The sequence below is a fragment of the Apodemus sylvaticus genome, chromosome 2 (genome assembly GCF_947179515.1).
Source record: "Apodemus sylvaticus chromosome 2, mApoSyl1.1, whole genome shotgun sequence".
In the NCBI taxonomy this organism is placed as follows: Eukaryota; Metazoa; Chordata; class Mammalia; order Rodentia; family Muridae; genus Apodemus; species Apodemus sylvaticus.
In genome coordinates, this window is record NC_067473.1 from 128,512,802 (window position 1) to 128,535,175 (window position 22,374).

At 45.8% G+C, this 22,374-nt stretch overlaps 1 protein-coding gene across 9 annotated transcripts in view; it reads right to left on the minus strand.

Annotated features, from left to right (window-relative positions):
• Frmd4b (FERM domain containing 4B) overlaps positions 1-22,374 on the minus strand; it is a 321,370-nt gene that overhangs the window by 127,140 nt on the left and 171,856 nt on the right. For 4 of the 9 annotated variants that reach the window (XM_052174401.1, XM_052174394.1, XM_052174393.1 and 1 more), the window contains 2 exons: positions 5,425-5,490; positions 3,343-3,437 (listed from right to left, as the gene is read on the minus strand). In XM_052174401.1, coding sequence (XP_052030361.1) covers positions 3,343-3,437; positions 5,425-5,490 — 161 coding nt within the window. The other 5 variants (XM_052174396.1, XM_052174398.1, XM_052174397.1 and 2 more) reach the window with 5 other exon arrangements.

Here is a 22,374-nt window from a genome sequence, read left to right on the forward strand (position 1 = left end):
CAGTGAACCCTCACCCCAGCCCCTTTTTTTCTTTATAGAGTTTCATATATTGGCGATGCTGGCCTAGAGTCTACAGGACACCTGTTTTCACCTTTCAGGTGCCAGGATTACAGGCATGCAGCAGCATCCCCAGACCTTTTCCTTTTCTTTGTGAGGCAAGTTCGACATCTGGGCAAGGCCCTGCACTAGGGCTTCTGCCCTCCACATGGTCTGACCCCTTCTTTCCGGTGCTGGCTGACACTGTAGTTCTAAATCCCGTTCTCCCTCCACGGACCTCCTTCAGTGGCCACAGGTGCATTGCCATCTCTGTGCCTCGAGGGGTCACCTGTGATCTTGTCCTTTGCCCGCCTCTTAATCCACTCCCAGGCTAGTGTCTTCCCACTTAGCAAGAGCACAGTGTACATTTGTTTCAAGTAATGCTCGCCTAGACTGTCGCCTCTTTTCCCCTCTGTGGACTTTGTGTGTCTTCCCTAGTTCTAGAGATAATTCTGTGAGATCATGCTGCTGTTGTGCAAAGCCTCTCTTACACGTGTGCCTGTGCTCTGGGCTCTTGCTTAATATGTTTGAATGCAACACTGGATTATGGGGCTCCTATAGAGGGTTGGCCTGTGGTTGCTGTGTATTCAAATGCTAAATGCTGTCCACCCAAGATTTGAGTCCTCACTGAGGAGATTCTCATATACACCAAGTGATGCTACTAAACCTTCCCCCACCCCCAACTTACCCCCGATTGGCTAATAAAATGTCTACAGTCTGGGCTGGGCAGAAAAGAGGGGTTGAGTGATGTTCCTGGGTTTGGGGTCTCAGGAGGGACCATGACCAGGAGAGTGTGAAGAAGAAGGAAGAAGTCGCCATGGGGTAGCGTGGATCGTGAATGCATGGCCACAAGGGCTGACCTGATGGAGCAGGAGCCGCCCCCAATGAAGCATGACAAGTGGTATCCTGGGGTTACTGACAAGGAAACAGACAAAATAGCATAGAGGGTTGATACCTGCTCAGCTCTAGAGCTCCAAAGCTTATTATAAATCTAAAGGTCTCTGTGATTTTTATTTGGGAACTAAGTGATCTGAAGTGGGGTAGGAACTCCTAGTAGATATTTAAAAGCAACAAGGGGATGCAGCAAGCCCCTAGAATAATAAAAACCACAACAATCTCCCATGAGGCATTTGCTGTGTGAGGACTGTTGTCATGTACAGGTTACAGGTGTGAAACCTGAGTGTCAGAGATGTTACATGCAGCTGTGAGATCATACTGCTTCAGGACTCTATGGTATTTCTCCCCATCTCATTCTTAGCCACATCTTGGCCTTCTTTCCTCCCTGCCTTCTGCACATTAGCCACAGTGGCTTTCCCTACATTCCTTAACACAGAAACTAAGTCAAGCATGGTGGCACATACATACAATTCCAGGACTGAGGGCAGGGCAGGAGGATCAGGAGTTCAAGGCCAGCCTGGGCTACTTGAGGTACTGTCTCAAACCAACAAACATTATATTAAAACAAAACACAAAAGTCAAACTGGGTTCCATCTTTGGACAATTAAGCTCTTGTTTGTAGAGCCCGTTCTTGGTGTTTTCCAGACCTCATCCTGGCCCACTCTGTCTAAAACTGGCCCCACCAGCTTTCCTTCACATGGTGTCTTACATGCTCTCAGTGCATTCAGAGTTTCTGGTATTTTGTTTTCATCTCTTTGCTTGTTAAACTAGATCACAGCATTGCAAAAGCAGCTCTTGTGAGCAGAGATCTTAACTACGGTGTCCACAGCTGAATCCCTGCGATCTAGAATACCATCTGGTAGCTTGTAGACACTCAGGAGACATTCATTAAGCAAATGCATTATTGTAGTCTTACAGACTTTTAGCAAAGTCCTCTCGATATGGTCTCCTAAATGATAGCGCTCATGGCAATTACAGTTCACAGCATGTCATTCAGTTACTATATATTCCTGGACATGTGTCTTACATGCTTTCATTCACACATGTATTCTGCCTACATGTGTATGGCAGTTTAATCACTGACTCATGTGAATTGCTTGAGGCTTTCTGGAAGAGACTTGTGTGTGGGGGGGAACCGGACACAAGCATTTCCTAATTTATCCAGCAGAGGGCAGACAATCAAGTGCGGATAATCAAGTACTTCACCAGCTACTGAATGAACATAGATTTGGGTGACTCTGAGTAAGAGGGCAACGCCCACTGCGTTTCCCCCCATGCTTTAGGTAAATCATCTTCAATAAACATTCTGAGGCAGGCTCTAAGATTTTCTGAACATCTCTACACTGCATCTTATATATCTGGGTTTAGCAGCCAGAGTCGACAGTTTTGTTTAGACTTCCTAGAGGCCTTGGGCTAGGAAGCATTACAGGGCACAAGGTGTTAAAAACAAATTAACTCTTTCTTGAGGTTATTTTCCACCTGGTTTCATGGGACAGTTGAAAAACCGCTCAAATAGAGAAAGTTATGCAAAGAACGTTGTGGTTGGCTAGCATATCTTGTATCTGGGACACATGTTCTTGGACTTTCGTATTTAAGGGACTCTGCAAAAGAGCTTCAGAAAAGGGAAGGATTCCTCCCATAACATATCAGACTACATATATAATACAGACAAATTAGGTTGATATAAAACAGACAGGGATACACACACACACACACACTCCAACATATTAACATGAGGAATGAAGATAATGGGAAAAAACCAAAAACAAACAAAAAAACCTCTGAAGCAACATGAATGAGACTTAGAATGTAGGAAAAAAATTAATTCAATATTCAATATCTATATGAAGGTAAGTCACAAACTGGGTTTTAAACTGTCTAACCATGAACACCAAAACATTAAAATTAGCTTCATGATACTCATGTACAACGCCTTAAATGCTTCCATTTCTGACATATGGAGTGAATTGGGGAACATTACGACTCATTCAAAAACACACGGAACATAGACTCCAAACTCATTTACACACATTTCTAAACACATTTTGAGGTTTGTTTGTTTGTTTGTTTGTTTGTTTGTTTCCTTATCCAGCCTTCCATCCCTGGCCTGCCAGGGGCTTGTTGTGTAGACCAGTATGGCCGAGAACTTTCATCCGTCATCCTGCCTCTGCTCGCTGAGGGCTGAGATGACAGTCATTTGCCACCACACCTGGCGGTATTTGCAAGACTTTTAAATGCTCTGTGCTCCTTTTCTTCTTCCTTTATGACATTTGTAGGGAAAGATTTTCCATACTGAGAAGCCCATAACTAGACAGGATACAAATCCTTTCTCCCTTGTTGCCAACCACGAGAATCAGCAAATGCACTGCCCAGGCAGAAGGCACAGATATGAAGAACCAGAACACTCACGTGTCATCTATAAACGTTATTCCAAAGTACTCCTTCTCTTTCAGGTTGAAGTGCGACGCCACAAGGTCCAGCAGCTCCCTTGATAAAAGCTTGGGCTGTCAAAACACAAATCTGATCAGCACTGGTTTGCTTGCCTGTCCCTCCCATTGCTAGCACCTTCTGCCCTAACCATCAAAAGCAGCTTTTGCTTGCTTGTGTGATTTTTAAATACCCAACTTCAAGCCATTACTAAGTTTGGATCATCCACATAGAGAAGGCACTATCTGTGAGCTTTGGGGGGATACTATGGGCCTGGGGGGGGAGAAGTATGGTTTGCAATCTGCCAGAATATGTTCAACTGATGACTGATGCTGGCCTTGCGGGGACTGGGGAAAACGGTAGCCACTGGACAGCAGCCTGAGTCTCACAGCTCATGATGATGGTCTGAAGTATGGATGTGTGCAGTAGGAGGAGACAAAATGGGGGATAGAAAGACAAGGAAAGGAAGCCAGGAAGAAAGGGAGGAGAAAGACAATAAAAGATGAGGGGTAGGGACGGAGAGAAAGCAGGGATAGGAGAGAAGGAAACAGGAAGAAATCTGGATGAAAAGTTGGTGAAACTACTGTGCTATTCCTCTGCTTCACTTCAGAGGCCTTCATTTGACCATATGTATGAGTGTGTGTTTTTTCCTGCACTGTGTGTTTGCACAGTGTGTGCTTGAGTCAGAACTGGAGTTATGGATGCCTGTGAACCATCATGTGGATGCTGGGAACGGAACCTGGATCGTTTACAAGAGCAACCAGCACTCTGGTCCAGGGAGCCATCGCTCTAGCTCCTGTCCCATTAATTTTAACTGCACTGTGGGTGCAATGTGGGAGGGACAAGTCTTAAAGAGAAAGTAAAGCAGGCTTGGTCTTGAAGAAAGGCCTAAGCCAGCCATAGGTGTAGCCTGTCCACAGGATTTCAGCAAAATTTTTTTTGTTCTTCTCTCATAGAATATATCCCCTCCTCAGCCTCCCCTCCCTCCACTCCTCCCAGTCCCTAAACCCACTTCCCCTCCCCGCCAGATCCACTGCTCCTTCGTTTCCCTTCAGAAAAGAACAGTGGTGTAACCAAACAAGGCATAACAAGATACAATAAGACTAGGCCTGAGTCCTCATATCAGAGCTGGGTGAGGCAACCCAGTAGGAGGAACAGGGTCCCAAGAGCAGGCAAGTGGAGTCAGAGACACCCTCTCTCCCGTTGTTACAAGTCCCACAAACACCCCAAGCTAAACAACCACAGCACGTATGCTCAGGACCTAGCTCAGACCCATGTGGGTGCCATGATTGCTGCTTCAGTCTCTGTGAGCCCCTATGAGCCCTGCTTAGTTGATTCTGTGAGCTGTGTTCTCCTGGAATCCTAGACTACTCTGGACAGGCTCCTACAATCCTTCCTCCCTTTTCTCACAGGGTCCTCTGAGCTTTACCTAAATGCTGTGGGTCTCTGCATTTTCCCCTTAGCCTCCAGAGGAAGCCTTTCTGATGATGACAAGGCTACATACAGATCTATGAGAATAACAGAATATCTCAACCATTTTTTTTGACAAGGCCACATACAGATCTATGAGAATAACAGAATATCTCAACCATTTTTTTTTAAAAAAAAGACCTTTGCTTCAGTATGTTGGGCAAATAGAAAGAAAATCACCAACAAGTAAAACAGATTAAAAACTCAAGTAGTGTCATGTGTTTTTGTTTTCTTTTCTTTTGTTTTGTTTTTTGGATTTGGTTTTTTCGAGACAGGGTTTCTCTGTATAGCCCTGGCTGTCCTGGAACTCACTCTGTAGACCAGGCTGGCCTCGAACTCAGAAATCCGCCTGCCTCTGCCTCCCAGAGTCATGTGTTTTACAAAGAGCTTCCACTCGCATATATCGAGTAGCTTGACTTACTCAGGATTTTGTCAGAAAGGCTAAACTACAATAACTGACTTCAGAGCCACCTCTTCTCCATCAGTCACTCTAAAGCACTGAGTTCCAGGCACAGGTAGGTGAACAGCCTGGACACAGGCCACCACCCTCCAAAGAGGGCAGGGAAGGACTACCCGAGAATATTCAATACCTACCTGAACCAGTAGCTCCAGTCTCCTGTCATCCAGCAGGTGAACCTGGCAGTGTCTGCCTTCTGTCATCTGTGGGGACAAAAAAAGAAAAAAAAATCAAGGAATGGATCATGCCTGGTCTGCCAGAAATCTTCAGGCTCTGTCTCTCTCTCACTCTCTCTCTCTCTCTCTCTCTCTCTCTCTCTCTCTCCATCCATCCATCCATCCGGCATGTTCCAATGGGTTCATCAGTAGGATTCCCAGAAGCAGACTTACTATAGACTTGCAAAACTTACTATGAACTGCAGTCTGCAGACAGCATGAGGTCAAGGGCAGCTATGAAGGGGCCCAACACAAAATCACACTTTCTTAAGGCAACATGAGGGTTTTGTTTTGCTTTGCATTGCTTTGTTTGTTTGCTTGCTTTTTTTTAATAACTCGACTGTACAGTTTTTGAATATGAACTTTGGAAGTGAAATTTGCTGTGTCACAATGTCAAAAGGTTGGGTATGCCTGGAGACATTCATGTGGATTTAAAAAAGCAAAGACTATTTAATGTATGCAGGAAACAATAGCAACAGCAAAACCAATATCCATATGGCCAAGCTCACACAGGGCACAGACCATGTGGAGAGAAGCAGGTCTCCCCAGAAACAAGCATGTGTTTCCTTGAGTCATGGTGACATTTCACAAACGCAGACACCTTCCATCATGGCTGAGCTCTGGTAAATTCGGTACTTAGATAATAGGAGAGAAACACGGGACTGAAGTTCAAATGCAAAGGCCTCAACTTTTGAACTCTTTGCCCCCTTTTAATAGATCACCATTTATAGTTAGCAGTTAAGGTGTACAGCTGACAGTTTGACATATCAATTTTCGATATGTAATTCTTTTTACGTTGAAAATTGCAGCGCTGGCAAATGCTGGTTGTAAAGCAATGACCCTTCTCTTGACAAACTTACCCTCCACACCATCCTGTCTGGAGCTGTCACCACCCTGCCCATTTGAGAGGCACCCTAAAGACCACCTTCACTTCTGTTATGTCCATTTAGAGGAATTTTCTTCTTTTGCAGACATGGCCTTGCTATATGGTCTAGTCTGGCCACAAACCTAAAATCTCCTGGTCTGCACACACTGGGCAGTGCGACTGCAGATGCAAGCCACTGTTCCCAGGTTGCCTTGCCTTTCTCCTTCTCTTTGTGCAGTGTGGAGACTGAACTCAGAGCCTCACACATGGTAGGCAAATGTTCAAGTAATGAGTAACATCCCTAGCCCCTAGCTGACACTTGTATACTAAATGTCTGTCTTTAATATTGTTACTTTAGACAATACCCAAAGGAAGCATGCACTGTGTGTGTGCATGCACACTCACATAAACCTTCAGTCCAAGTGTGATGAAGCCACACTCATGGCATTGCCTCCTGTGCCTTTCACTCTGGTTATTTTTTGGAAAATTTCCCTCTAGGGCTTTATCTTTCATACATTTTCTATATCATGGGACTATGCATTACTATACGAAGGTATGAGTCTCCTTCTGAGAGATACCCAGGATGTCTCCAGCACTACGATAAAGCAGCATCTCAGCGGCTGTGTCTATTTTTGGCCACGAATGTTGAGATTGTTGAGTCACACCTGAATAGCTTGGCCAACATTCTTTTCCTTTCAGACATTGTACAAAAACTTAGACATGTGTAAAACCAGTTTGAAAAACAAATTGAGTTGGAGGTGGTGGTGTGCACCTGTAAATCCCAGTGCTTGGGAAGTGGAGGCAGGAGGATCAGAAAGCCAGGATCAGTCCTGGCTACAAAGCCAATTCAAGGCCAATCTCCTGGGCTACCGGAACACTTACTTCAAAATCTCAAAGCAAATGATTAAGTAAATATTAAGAAAGTTGTGTTTGCTGGCACATGGAGTCATCCTTGACTCCATAGGAATTTGATACCAGCCTGGGAACTGCATGCTTGTGGTTCACCTGGCTGTGGATAAAGCAGATCACTAGAGTGCAGAGTTTGAGACCCGCCTGAGCAACATAGTGAGACCCTATCTCAAAAACACGGATAGACGCCATTACTGGACACCAGCTGTATACATGCATTATCCTAGGTAGTTTATAGACATCATCTCTGAGCTGTAATGGCGCATTCTGCAATTCCAATTGCTGTCCATATTCAATAGTTGAGGCAAGAGAGTTCAAGGTAGGAAGGAATATGTAACCTGTTTTCACTGCAAAAAAAAAAAATCTGCATTTTCAGTTTTGATTGAACTCTGTTTTTTGTATCTGTCAACTAGCTTAGCAGGTCAGATCATGGGGTTGTAGACACAGGGCTGGCAAAACCCACAGAACTGGTGATAAGAGGTGGGAGGACAAACTTTGCTTAGTTCGTGGCCACAGATCACATTCGTAACTAAGGCAGATACAGCCCTAGGGTGGCTTAGTGAATAGCGATGTTAATTCTGGTTGCTGACCTGGCCAGTGCATATTAAGGATAAAGTCTCATTCCAGTTTTTCTGGAAGGGTTGGAGCTGCAGCTCAGAGGTGGGAGGGCTTGCCAGCATGCGTACCACCCTGGGCTTACTCACAGTGCCACACACACCGGGTATGGTGGTACATGTTTGTGATCTCAGCACCAGGAAAATGGCAGCAGGAGAAACAGACATTCAAGGTCATCCTTGACTCCATAGGAATTTGATGCCAGCCTGTGATACATTAGAATCTGATTCAACCATCTTTCCAGCAAAGGACTGCAAACAGCAACACCAGAACAGTGTCCTCATTTTATAGGCTAGAAAACTGACACTCAAACTTTAGGATAATTTATTCAAAATTACCTAGGAAAAGATGACTTCAAGCTGATCTTTCTGTCTCCACCTCCCAAGACCTGAGTTACTCTAGACCATTAAACAGTGACTGTCATTTTGTTGTGACTAACGGTGCAATGGCATATAACTTGAACTAGAAATGGCCACCTGTCCCAAACTGGGGCAGTCGGAACTTCAGCCCAGGAAATCTAGAACTGGATCTGAAACCTTGGCTGCCATGGGGTGACTGCTGTGTGGAGAAAATTCTACACGAACAAAGCAGAGGGCAGGTGGCTGAAGGAGGCCCAAGAAATCAGGTGGGCCGAGGGGAAACTTCATGATCACTGTCGTCTCTAATGTCTTTCTACTCTTCATGCTTCTCTTGGTCTGTGTGAACTCATGTCTTTGCAGTCCACAAGACTCCCGAGAGTCTCAGAATGATCCACTTCTGTTCTCTGTTAAGCTGACTTGCACTGAATTTAATTCTTCAGATAAGACACACAGGCTGTGTGGGGGATGGGTAGGGTGGTGCATCTTGGAAGGACCTGCCGCTTCCGGCCTCCTATCTTACCGTCCCTAAAATGACTGGAGCAGGCTTCTGTGCCCAGCTCTCTCTAGAGGTTCTGGGGAGTCTCAACTCAGGTCCTCATACTTGCTAGGCATGTGCTTTATCAAGTAAACCTGCTCTCCAGTTTTTACACATTTAATCAATTGCGTTTCTGCATTTAACCAAACAAATAGTTTCCAAAGGCTAGAGTCCAAAATGATGGGCGAAGACCATCTGTTCACATCTCGGATGTGCCATGGAGGGCAAATAGCCCTCAGAGAGACTGACAGGGGCAGAGGAGAGTAGCAGACACTTCCCTGGATGGTGTGGTAAGAGATGATGAGGGTCAGCGGAGGAGGGCAGCGGGAGAGCACACAGTAGTATTTGCCTATGCTCTGAGCCTCCTGTTCAGTATTCCCTGAATCCTTTCCCTGGCAGGATGGTGCTTCTGGGCGGATGTCATAGGGATGATTTGATTGTCAGTAGGAACAAAAGGGCCTGCCCTTGTCACTTGGAGGCTGAAAAGTGAGAGGTGTACTTCATTCATCAAAGCAATACTTAAGAACAGACTGAAGTTGACAACAGAAACTAAGAGAGGTCATAAGATACACATTTCAAGGGAGAGCTTCTTTGACAAGGAGAAGATTTGAGAGCACGGGGTTTGATTTCCTCCATAGCCACATGTGGCAGCACAGGGCAGAATAGAACCATTGTTGGATATGGGTCGTGGTTTCTGGTTCACCCAAGTGTATGACCTGTGGGGGAGCCTAGTCAGAGGAGTGAGCAAACCTTGAGCCAGTAAAGTTACGTGGAACCAGAATGGGTACTGAAGTATGGATGAAAGCTCTGCTGAGCCCAGGGATAATGCTCACAGGGAACATGATTCACCTGGATCATGATTTCAGATAGATCAGTCAATGCCTGCTAGTGATACGCTATTCTGGATAAGTCTGTGAGGGTGTTCCTAGGGACCATTCGGTCACAAGAACTCTGCCCTGACAGAATAATGGGGCAATGGAATAATTGGTGAATGGAATAATCCTTTGTTGAATCCACGTGATGGTATTACTGAGAGGAGCTACAAAGGCAAGAGGCAGCCCGCTTGGAGGAAGGAGGTTGCTAGTTGAGTATCCTTGGATGCTGTGTCTTGTCAAGTCCACTTCCTGTTTGTGCCCTTTGCTCCGCCCCTCCCCCCCCCCCCCCACACACAGGGGCAACAAGGTAAATACATTCTCCAGCCCAGCCTTCCACTACCATGATGCTCTGTCCCATGGCATGGGCCTCAGGGACCACAGTGGGCTGGGTCCTCCTATAGCAATGAACCCTCCAGGCCATCCCTCATAGACGCGTCTACAGACCAACCTGATAAAGACAGTCCTTCAACTTTTTCTCACAGATATTTCTAGGTTGTGTCAAGTTGGCAGTTATTGCTAGGTAGGACTTGCCTTGTTTCTTTGAAAATTGGTTAGCAATTTTAATCCAGCACTTGGGAGGCAGAGGCATGCAGATTTCTGAGTTCAAGGCCAGCCTGGTCTACAGAGTGAGTTCCAGGACAGTCAGGGCTAAACAGAGAAACCCTGTCTCAAAAAACAAAAAACAAAAAACAAAAAACAAAACAAAACAAAACAAAACAAAACAAAACAAAACAAAAGGCAGAGAACAGAGAAATTGTGCAGAGCTGACAGAATAAGGATGAGAAAGGAAATAAATAAAGGAAGAGAAAAGGCTATGTATGCCTTCTGTCTGCATAGCTGGGCCCTTTAATTGCAATCCTAGCAGCATGGCTCCAGGCACCCTCTGTAATCCAGAAGTCACCACACAGCCAACCCTGTGATGTCCCTGAGGCAAGTAACGGAAGGCAAGTCCCTTTGACCACAGGATTCACAAACAATGGAACAAGAGCTCAGCTGAGAACCCGGCTCCTAATCACACAGCAATGCACATAGTCCTGAATCCAGCACTCTGACCAACATGGGAAAGTTCTCAAAGGGTCACTTGAACAAGCAGAAATGGAAAAACTGTACCACGAAGCAGGCATGGAAATGCATCATTTCCATGGGAACTCATCATTCCCTTAAGCATATGTCCATGGGAAGCACTTAGAATTATGGATCTTATAAATGAATATTTATTAATGTTTGAGATGGGGGCGGGAAGGTCAGATTCACCCAAAGCCACACAAGTCACTAAACCAAGACCTGGGAATAAGACTCTGAACTCTGCCTCCTAAGTCTGAGCATAATTTAGGTATTTAAAGTTATTCAGCGCCGGGTGGTGGTGGCGCACACCTGTAATCCCAGCACTCTGGGAGGCAGAGGCAGAGGCAGAGGCAGGTGGATTTCTGAGTTCGAAGGCCAGCCTGGTCTACAGAGTGAGTTCCAGGAAAGCCAGGGCTATACCGAGAAACCCTGTCTCAAAAAAAAAAAAATGTTATTCAGCTTTAAAAAAAGCCATCTAATTAAAATCAATGTTATCTCAACAGATCAGATAATATATACATATTTATAATAATATAAATTTATTACATAATATTGTATGTTATATAATGTTATATACATAATAAAATCATATGTATACATATATATTATATATGTACACACCCACACCCACATATATATACATATATATATGTATATATATATATATATATACACATACACATACACATACACATACACATACACATACACATACACATACACAAAGAAAACTTCCAAGCCAGGCATGTCTCATTTATTTTAAATCATGACTCAAAAATACTTGATTTTCTAATTTCAACTAGGGCTGTGTTTAAGAAACACATATGTGGAATTCCTTAATTAGATGTCTAAGCCCCATGGGAATAGTTTCAGCATTTACCTCTAGCAGTCAATGGTCAATGATCGCTAGTAGTAGCAGCTTCTCGAGTAAAATCCCACAATGCATATATTCAAACGTGATCTCTTCGGAGACCTCTGTGCAGCGCCTACCCAGATGATTCACCTTCTCCCACCTCTTCCTCACCCAACTCCAGGCGTCTGGAGGTTAGAATGGTGCATGCTGGGTTAGAACTCCCACCTCAGACTGCGTTTGCTTCCCAGCTGATAAGAGCGGGTCCTCAGGCTGCAAGTGCCGGTAGTCGGTGGAAATGCTTTGTCCAGTGGGTCAGTGGTCATGTGGGGCAAGGCCTACAGGGAAGTGAGAATCTGCCACAGCCTTGGCTTCTACTGCCACCACCCAGATGTGGCATGTGTGGTGAGGGTCTGGTTTGAGAGGGAACACTCACCATCTGGCTCCAGCCCCAGCCTTTTCGACCTGACCTAAGAGGTGTGAGGAGAACCGGGTGGTAAGGAACTGAAAGGCAATCCCACACGGGGTAGAGGGGACCTAACTCAGAATAGCTGGGGTCAGACTAAAAGTAACTGGAAACAACTATGGAAAAAGAGCAAACTCCTGACTGTTTTGGTTTTGTTTTAGCTGATGTTTGGAACACGGAAACACTTGATAAGGAAGTAGCAAGCTTCTTATTTCCCCTTCTTCTTCTGGTTTCCTGCTGACTTTTCCTGAGACTCAGCAGAAGAGACTTTGCTTTATAAAGATGGCTTCTCAGGGTTTGGGGTGGTATGACCCAGGCAAGGTCAAAACTGCTATCCAGATGAGGGCAGACTCAGCTCTCTGGCCAGGTCCATGGTTCCCATGCAGCCGGGCAATGGTCCTATCGCTGTGAGGACATGGCCGAGGGAGTGATACCTTCTAAATGTAGACTGGACCTCTCTGCTTTCCAATATCCGATCTCCTCCCACACAAAACACCCAGAAACTAACTTCACTTCCACTGAGAAAAACCAGTCGGTGATGGTTAATACTGTCAACAGACTTTACTTGACAATCTTCTAGGCAAGCCTGTGAGGGAGCCTAGATGAGTTAATGGAGACTGGGAGACCTGCCTTAAATGTTGGTGGTACCGTCCCATGGGCTAAGTTCCTGAACTGAATAAGAAAGCGACCTGAGCACCAGCCTTCCTCCCCCCACTCCCCTCTCATCTCCAACTGTGGATACAATGTGACCAGCAGCCTCAAACTCTGTCTGCCATGTCTTCCGGATATGGCAGCTTGAGGTGTGAACCAAAATCAACACTTCCTTCTGTCAATTGTGTTTGTCCATTATTTCATCCACAGTGACAAGAAGAGATGCTAACCTGGGCCATCCCTTCTACTGCTCGTTGTGTCTCAGATCTCACCTCTAACAGCACATCCACACTGGCCTCCTTTTCTTCATATCAAACCTTGGTCCTATCTTGGGGTGTCACAGATGCTGTTCTCTCTGGCTGGAATGCCCTGGCCCCCATTCAGTCCATCCTCAGGTCCCCTCATGACTTTCAGATCTGAGGTCAGATGTCCATCATCTTCTTAGGATGCCCTCCCTGCTGCATCTAATGGTGTAGAACCTCCTCTACGCCACTGTGCTGTTCTGTGTGCCTAAGACCTACAGCTTCTCACTCAGCTATATCTGTCAGCCTGCCTTCTACCACTAGATCTTAAGTTTTAAAGGATGGGAGACCTTGACTGCGTCGTCCCTTACTGCTCCCCTAGCGCTTCAATCTAAAAACAGGGTCTCCAAAAATCTTCTGGGGGCTGGGAGTAACACGCTTCTAAGAAGCTCAGGCAAGTCTGAAGACTTGAATAAGAATCCCCAGATCCCATGTAGAGCTGGATGCAATAGAACATACATCTGTGATCCCAGGGTATCTATGGAGACATGGATAGTGGAGACTGAAGAATCCCTGTGAACTTGCTGGCCAGCTAGTCTGGCATATGAAGTAGAGAGCAAAATGAGACCCTGTTTCAGAACCAAGTAGAAGTTGAGGATGGAGACCCAAGGTTGTCCTTTGACCTCCACTGAGTGTCACGACACCTGCACAAGTCTTCCCAGTGAATGAATTGAACCTAGATGCTAACACACATTCATAAACATTACTTACACCAGTCGTTCTCAACCTCCCTAAAGCTGTGACCCCCTTAATACAGTGCCTCATGCTATGGTGACTCTCCCACCATAAAATCGTTTTTGTTGCTATTTTATAACTGTAATTTTGCTACTGTTATGAAGTGTAATGTAAATATCTATGTTCTCTGATGGTCTTAGGTGACCCTTGTGAGAGAGCTGACCCTCGTTTGACGCCCCGTGGGTTGAGAACTGCTGATTTATACTATAGAGCATGATCTAAAGAGAGGCTGTCCCAAGCAACTCCCAAGCTGTGGCCTAGAAAACCTGACACACCAGAAAACAAGTTTTCCAACCAGAGAGCTAGGTGAGCTATTAAACTCCTCATCAGATGAGAGTCTCTGGGGCGAGAAGGGGGGTGGGGGCGGGGAATCTAAGCCAGTCTTACTTTGAGACCTATTGAATGGATGGAGTTTTATATTTCACCCAGATGATGTCAATCCCAGCAGAACAGGGCCCTTTTATATCATCTCTGGGTGGTGACTGAGCGTGAGCTATTGACACTCTCATCCCGGGAATGGCCTGCACTGACACAGATGTCTCCAGAAAAGTCAGCTGTGATTTCTCCTTTAGTTCTCTCAAGACAGAGAGCCTGTTTTCCCACCATGCAACTGCACAGTCTATGAAGCACCGATTTAGCAGCACACAACTGGTACACTCTTGTTGTGTGCTGCTAGCAAGGCCCCAAAGTAGGAAGCGTTACTACTCTGACTAGGCAGAGGGCAAAGCAGAGTCCTGGAGGGGCTGCTCCCACTGCTGCAATGTGGGTGGGACTCACAGGCCCTGGCAGAGCCTTTGGGAGTGGTGATGGTAAAAGAGACAGAGGTGAAGGAAGAAAGGCAGGCAGCAAAGAAGGTGTTTTTTTAAATTTAATTTAACTTAATTTTAGTATAGAACAGAGTTTATTCAGGGCATGGGGAGGGGAGTTAAGAGGGTAGCAGAGGCAGAGAAAGGCAGAGAGAAGGAGAGAGTGGAGAAGTAGAGGCCAGCCATGGCCATATGGAGAGGAGGGGAAAGGGACAGGGAAAGGGAAGAGACCAAGAGGTACAAAGAAGTTTTAAAAGGAGAAAAATGGGTAGATGATGGAGGAATGAAAAACAAATAATGTGATAATTCAATTTTCACAAGATGAAATTGAATGATGAGTGTGGGGTGTATGTGTGTAAGATGAGTGTGTCAGTGTGTGTGTAAGATGAGTGTGTCAGTGTGTGTGTAAGATGAGTATGTCAGTGTGTGTGTGTAAGATGAGTGTGGGGTATATGTGTGTAAGATGAGTGTGAGGTGTATGTGTGTAAGATAAGTGTGTAAGATGAGTGTGTAAGTGTGAGGCAGAAGTTCAAGGACAGCCTTGGCTTAATGAGACCTCTCTGGTCAGAGCAAACAAACAAGGAGGGAGGAAACTGAGCCACTGAATCACTGTCTCGAGAAAACGTAACAAGGAGTGGCCAGTCTGGGTAGCTCCTGAAATCACTGCCTGGATTTACTCGTGGGTTTTACATCTCAATCCAGATGGGATTCAGATGCTCTGAGTGAGCAGCTTCCCGGCTCTGCCTGCTTCTGTGACGGCCCATGACGCAGGGTGATCAGTTGTTCGGCCTCCTGGGTCTGAGGCCACATCGACTTGGCTTGGGATTGAGTCCAGTGCACAGTGCCATTCATGCTGTCAATCATGTGCTCACACCTCCTCAAGCAACAGCCTTGTGAGAGAGTACCACCATCAGCACAAATAGGACCATCAGATGCTTCCACCAGGGCACTGCACACAGAGCTTGTCCTAGTGTTCTGAGCCTCAACACCATGGCCATTGCAGCCGCAGAATCTTTGGTGTCCTCTGTGATGTGGGGCCACTGACCAGTAGTAAGTGGATCTTCCCCACTGCTGTGACACTAAACGCATCTCCAAACTGTCCTCTCCTGGTGTTCCTTTGGAGAACCGCTTTAGAGACAGGGAGAGACCGTCTGAGCAGTTAAACCAGTAAGAAGTTTTCAGTTCAGGGAAAGGGCTTAAGGCTCAGCAGGTCAAAGGGATTGCCTCCAAGTCTGATGCCTGATTCTGGAAACCCACAAGGTGGGAAGAGAGAACAGATCTAAGTTGTCCTCTCATTTCCATAGATGCTCCCTGGCACAGACATAACAACCTTGCTACTGACTTAGCTACCTAAACAAACAAACAAACAAATGCAAAAAGAAATAAGAAAAAAAGGCAGGGGCGGGGCACTTGGAATCAAGCTGGCCAGTGAACTGAGCTCAGAGGGCAGCTAGCGCTCAATTTCTCTCTACCCAGGAGGCACAAGAAATGAGGCTATGGATGGAGAGAATGTTTCCTTGTTCATTGTAGACAAGTGGCCACCAGCAGGGACTGAAAGGCTAACCTCTTTTCTGGGCATTAGCATTCAATTGCAAGCTTCTTTCTGCTTGGGGGAGGTTTGAAAAGGAAAGCCCACAAGACACTGGCAGTTTGGATTCTAGATTCTGGATTCTGTGTACAGCTGGTTTGTTGTTTGTTGTTGTTGGGTTGTGCTTTCAGCACCAGTACCTTGGGGGGGAAGACAGTCCCTGGGGATGGCATTTTCACAAGAGATAATCGATATTTTAAAGATGGCTGAAAATAAAAGAATGAAGTCATCAATCCTGGAGTGAGGGTATCCAGGAGATACCAGCCTGCTACCAAGGAGCTGCAGATGGGATTTGGAGTCGGGAAGCTTGGGAGATAGCTCAGTGCATAAAGAGATCCAGGCACCTGCAATTCCCTCATCCTAACAGTGAAGTAAGTGGTGGAGAGTCCTTAGGCTGCCTACCCTAAGTACCTGGCTCAGAAGCTAACTGGCAGAAAGAACAAGAAAGATGCAACTTCAGCAACTCTGAAAAGCTGTTCTCTGACCACCATATACACACCCCTCCACCCACCCACCCACCCACACACACACACACACACACACAATTATTGCTCATGTTTGAGGCAGGGTCCTAGGTCCTATTCTGCAGCTTAGGCTGGCCTGGAGTTAATTCATTATGCAGATCAGACTTTGATTTTCTGAGTGTTGCGATTTCAGGTGTGTGCTGCTATGCCTGGTCTCTTGTAATTCTTTGCTGTCCTCTTCGACATTGGGAACTAAAGCCAGGGTGCTGCTCATGCTAAGCACACACTCCACCCCTAGACTTCCAGCCTTTCCTGTTTAGCTTTGTCCCTTTTGTATTCAAACCAAGCCTATCTCAAAGGAAGAAAGAGGAACCATACAAAGTGGAGGACACCGGCCTTTACCCTAGTGCAGGGAGTTCCTGGCCAGCAGACGTGATTCCGTAACTATACTGCTATATGCTGAGATTGCTTAAATAGATTATTCTCCCCTTCTATCTTTCCCCTAAATGTTTCTTTTGGAATATTAAGATGTCAAACAGACTTATTTGAGTTGAAAATCAACCCATTAGTCAAACTCTGCTGAGGGTAGCAATCCAATATCTGGGTTTAATTCCTTTCTTATTTCCCTTTCATAATCCATAAACTAACTCAAAACCACTGTTCAGGGATGAGGGCATAGCTCAGCAGTGGAGTGTTTGCTGAGGAAGTGCAAGGCCCCCTGCTCTTCATCGCCAGTACTGTAAACACCATTGAAAGCAGCCCGGTGCTTGAAGTCAGCTAGCTCATAACCATCTGTGATAGGGTCCGATGCACTCTTCTGGTGTGTGTCTGAAGACAGCTACAGTGTGATCATATAAATAAAAATAAATTAAGTCTTTAAAAAAAAGAATTGAGCTCCTTAACTCTCAGATACACACACACACACACACACACAAACACACACACACATACACACACACACAATTAACATATGCAGGAAGATTATTTTTATCAAGTGTGTTTATTTACCTGCTTAATGTGTACTTAATGTTTCAATTTATTATTTGAGAATGGCATACAACATATTTTGATCACCATTCTTTCCCTACTCTCTGCTCCTCCCACCAGATCCTCCCTTAGAAAATGTCTTTAAAGTGGGATATTTGTTGTACACGGTACTGGCTTTCATAAGGTCGTTTTCATGTAAGTACCTGATGTGTTTGAGCACATCCCCTCCCCCATTTTCTTCCCTACCCACCCCCTCATTCACATTAGTTCACTGGGGTCACTAGACTGTTTCAGTCTCACTTTCGGCCACATGGACACACAGGATTTTACATGGCACTTCCTTGTATGTGAGTATGCACATTTACACATGTGCGAGTGTGGGTACATGTGCCCATGTGTGTACGTAGAAGAAGGCCAAGGGCTAAGCCTGGTTCTTCAGGTGCTGTCCACCTTGGTTTTTTGAGACAGAGTCTCTCACTCTCCTGGAGTGCCCAGATTAGGCTAAACTGCTGGACCAGCAAGTGTCGAGGCTACACCCATCTCCGTCTCCCTAGCCCTGGGGTCATAAGCCCTGGGGTACCATACATGTTTTGTCCTGGTTGTTGTTGTTTTGTTTGAGACAGGGACTCTGGGTATAGTCCTTGAGCTCACTATATAGACCAGGCTGGCCTTGAACTCACAGAGAACTACTGGTCTCTCTGTCTCTGTAGTATAGAGTGCTGGGATTAAAGGTATACACCATTCTGCTCGGCCTCATGTATGGCTTTTGTCAGGCTCAAGTAAGCTCCCCAGGCCTGCCCACACCATGTATGTTTACGTGCATTTTGCCCACTGTCTTCTCACAAGTCCCCCCCATGCGATAAACAGTTTCAACTTTTTTATGGCTAGAAAGCCAGACCCTCAAGAGTTTGGGAGTAACTCACTGAGATCCCAATAAGTACTGAGAGACTGAGCCAACTCAGCAAGGGGCTCACCAGATGACAGGAAAGGGCAAAGGCTGGGGCTGAAACTTTACAGATGGAAATGTGGTGGGAACCCCATCATCCTCCTGGAACTGGTCTGAAGGTGCTTCTGCGGCCAGTAGCTCCCGAGAGCCCAGAGGACACTGTCCGGGGTTCATGGCCACAGGCTCCCTCAGGCTATTTCTGCAGTTCCTCTTTCTTGAAAACTGGTGGTTACGATGTATTTTTAGACATTGTGGTACAGTATCAATGAGTCCAAGAAGGAAAGAAAGAAAGAAAGAAAGAAAGAAAGAAAGAAAGAAAGAAAGAAAGAAAGAAAGAAAGAAAGAGAGAGAGAAAAAGAAAAAGATGAGGAAGGCACAAATACTGGAAACAGGAAAAGTCACAAATTTGTAACCAAGGCGTAACCAAGGCATGCTGCCACAGGTCTGCAGCACAGGTTAGCTGCCCTCCACAGTGGAGTTGGAGAAAGTGGAAATTCTGGCACTGGGGTTATTCGAGAAGCAGACAGCTTGTGGTTGGGAAACTTTTCGCTCTGCCAACTGTTTTCTCCTTTCCGGAGAAAAACAGCCAATAGGGAGAGGTGGGGGCAGAGCGTCTTTCAAAATTTTAAAAAGTAATGACATGGGCTGTCCAGGGAAGGGCCTTTCCAGATGAATGGCTGTGCTTGTGACGTGCAGGCTAATGCTTAGTGCCTGTGTGACAAGCCCAGCAAGCCTGACTCTGAGCCTCTGCAGGGCAAACAGATTACGTATGTCACATGGAAACACAAATAAACCTTAGAGAACCCCAAACCCCCTTAGCCCCTCTTCTGAGCACACTGCTTCCATTCCTCAGCTCTGATTGATATCTATCAATCTCTCTGCTCTTTGCAATCCATGCTCAAACACAGGCTAAAGAAGTCCTCAGGGACTCACAATTAGTAAAAACTGACTGTGTTAGAGCCAGAGTCTCCGCCTGTCTCAAATTAGTTGGTAGAAAATACACTGGGAAAAAGTTAATTTCATTTGTGCTTTTAGCAACATAATCTTTCCCTCCGCTCCCCTCATTTCTTTCTTTCCTGCTTGTGTGTTTGTACTGGAGATGCAACCCTGGGCCTTTCACTCACCAGGTGAGTCCCCTGCCAGTACGCTACTGCCCCAGTCCAGAGAAACTCAAGACCCAGGCCTCATATTGTCACAGAAGAAACACCCCTCTCAGTCTAGAAGCTGCCAACACGCAGTCACAACACATGTCTTGTTACTATATAGGCTCTGTTTTTAAGTGGGTTTGTGTAGTCTCTTTGAAGTTTTATCAAGGAATTAAATGTTAGTGGAATGAAACAAAATAAAAGCGGAGAGACCACAGGTTAGGAGAAGACAAGGCTGTGAAAAGGAGAATGGCCTTTCCCTCTATAAACAAACAAGTAAAGTAAAACAAAATTATCAAGCAGCAGGAAGAGGGAGAGAAGAAGGAATCCTTTAAGAGAGACTGTGTTATGGGACCAGTCACAGCAGTGCCTGAGACCCCAGTGGTCATCCCCATGCTGGTCCAATAGTAACACTTAAAGTATACGTTGAATGTACTTTGGTGCATACAATAAGAGCGGTGAAATGCACAGCTCAAGGCGAAGGCATCTGGAATACTTCACTACCTCATCACCTATGTTCCACAGCCCCCTCTACTACTGAGGGCATTCATGTTCATTGAACTTGGAGGGCAGGGACAGACAGACTATGACTCAACTCTTCCCAGCCTGGTAAGAATATCTCTATCTCGAAGACTGGCAAAGGCCACAAGTCAGTGCCCCGTGCCAGAGGGCAGGCAGGCTGTGAAACCTCAGCCAGCACAGCACAGAATAATACCATGAGGTATACTTGAGGACACTGTAATGGTCACCTCCATCTTCGGGATGTGCAGGCCACTGCGGAGACCACGTGATAGCATTAAATACCAGAAACTCAGATGGGCACAGCCATGTCTAGGCCACAGCTAACTGAGATTCAACTTTAGAAGGATTTTAAAAAAAATCTTTCAATCAGTGATAGTCACACCTTCATGCTGGGCACAGAGCTTGCTAAACACAGGCCATCACAACAACACAGATGTGTCTCATTGCATCTGTGGGGAGACTCACTGTGAAGCCTCTGACCCGGAAAGATCACTTCCACGGCAAATGCTCTGTCATTACACGTTCTATGAGGAAAAACTGTCTCTCATTCACTGGCTTTTTGTTTTGAGCCCTTTAGATGGTACCCAGCTCACTGTAGATGCCAGAAAACATATGCAAGATACACAAATGGATGAGTGAATGAATGAATGAATGAATAAGTGAACAAATGAACCCCATTTCCATCTCTGGCTCCTGGTCTGAGATTTTACCCCGTTCTACAATACAAGTTACTCAGTGCTTCCTTTGCCCATTGCTTGGAAATTTTTTGTGTGTGTCTGGGACTGCAGATGGGTTGGTAAAATTCTTTCCTAACAGGTACAAAAGCTTGGGTTGGGCATCTCCAGGAACACATAAACCAGATGTGGTCCCACACGCTTACCATCCCAGCTAGGTAGGAAGACCAGAAATTTAAGGCCATCTTGGGCTACACAGGACATTTGAAGCCAGCCTTGGCTACAGGAGACCTTGTCTCAAAAACAACCCAAAAACCCAAAAACCAAAACCAAAACAAACCAAACCAAAACAAAACAAAAAAAACCCCAAACAAACAAACAAACAAAAAAACCCCAACCAAACATAAAAATTCCAACACAATTTTTGAATGTACTCATGAGTTTCCTTAGCTTTGGAACTGCTGGGTTCCAAACAGCTGTGCTGCCACTGTGCCTCAGGATCGTCCCGAGTAACCAAGGCTGTGACCCGATGGCCTGGCGCAGGACGGTCAGGATTTCTCCTTGAGCAGCAACACAGAGCACGTGCCATTCTCACGAGCCCTGCCGTTCTGTTTAGTCGGCAAGTTTCTCGCCACTTCTCCTGCCCTCTCCTACTCTCACTTCCCTCCCTGTGTCTTGGGAGAGGAAATCTCACCCAACCCCTAGGGCTGTATCCAGGGAACAAAATATTTTCCCCTGTGGCTAACAGGGCCCTGTACTGACACTTGTTCCCCTGGTGTGGCTTTCTAAAGTGGGAGGAGGCTGGGAGGCACAGGGTGTGGCCACAGGGCTGGCGTGGCCATGGCAGCTTCCATACTTCTAAGGGAATCCGGCAACGCATCATCACGCAAGCTCTCTGCAGTCACTCAGTCCTGTAACCCAGAGTTCTGACCACACTCTGACCAGGTGAAAGCATACGTTGGGATTTCTTTAGCCATTAGTCATTTAGCCATTCAGGACAGGGCAAGCAGGGAGAGGAGCAGTTCCTTAGGAGCCGCACAGGTCTGGGATGTCAGACCCTGGCCTATGGCAACCTGGTTGGCAATGTTAGGCAAGTCATACCCCACTCTAAGGACCTACTGTAAGATGGATAGACCTTTGTTTAATGCATTGGTTCTCCATGTGTAGGTCGAGGCCCCTTTGGCTATCAAAATGACCCTTTCACAAGGGTCACATAACAGATACTTTCATTATGATCTGTAACAGTATCAAAATTGCAGTTATGAAGTAGCAATGAAAATAATTTCATGGTCCTGGCTCCCCACAGCATTAAAGGTTCTAGCATTAGGAAGGCCGAGAACCCCTGGCTTAAGGCATTGTATGCAATACCTAAGCAGTAGCTGAAGTAGCCGGGGAGGTGTATTCCTGTAATCCCAACAAAGCAGCTGTACGTATGAAGCCAGCCTATTCTACCCGGTGACTTCCAGGGCAGCTAGAACTACACAGTGAGACCTTGTTTCAATATCTCAACAAA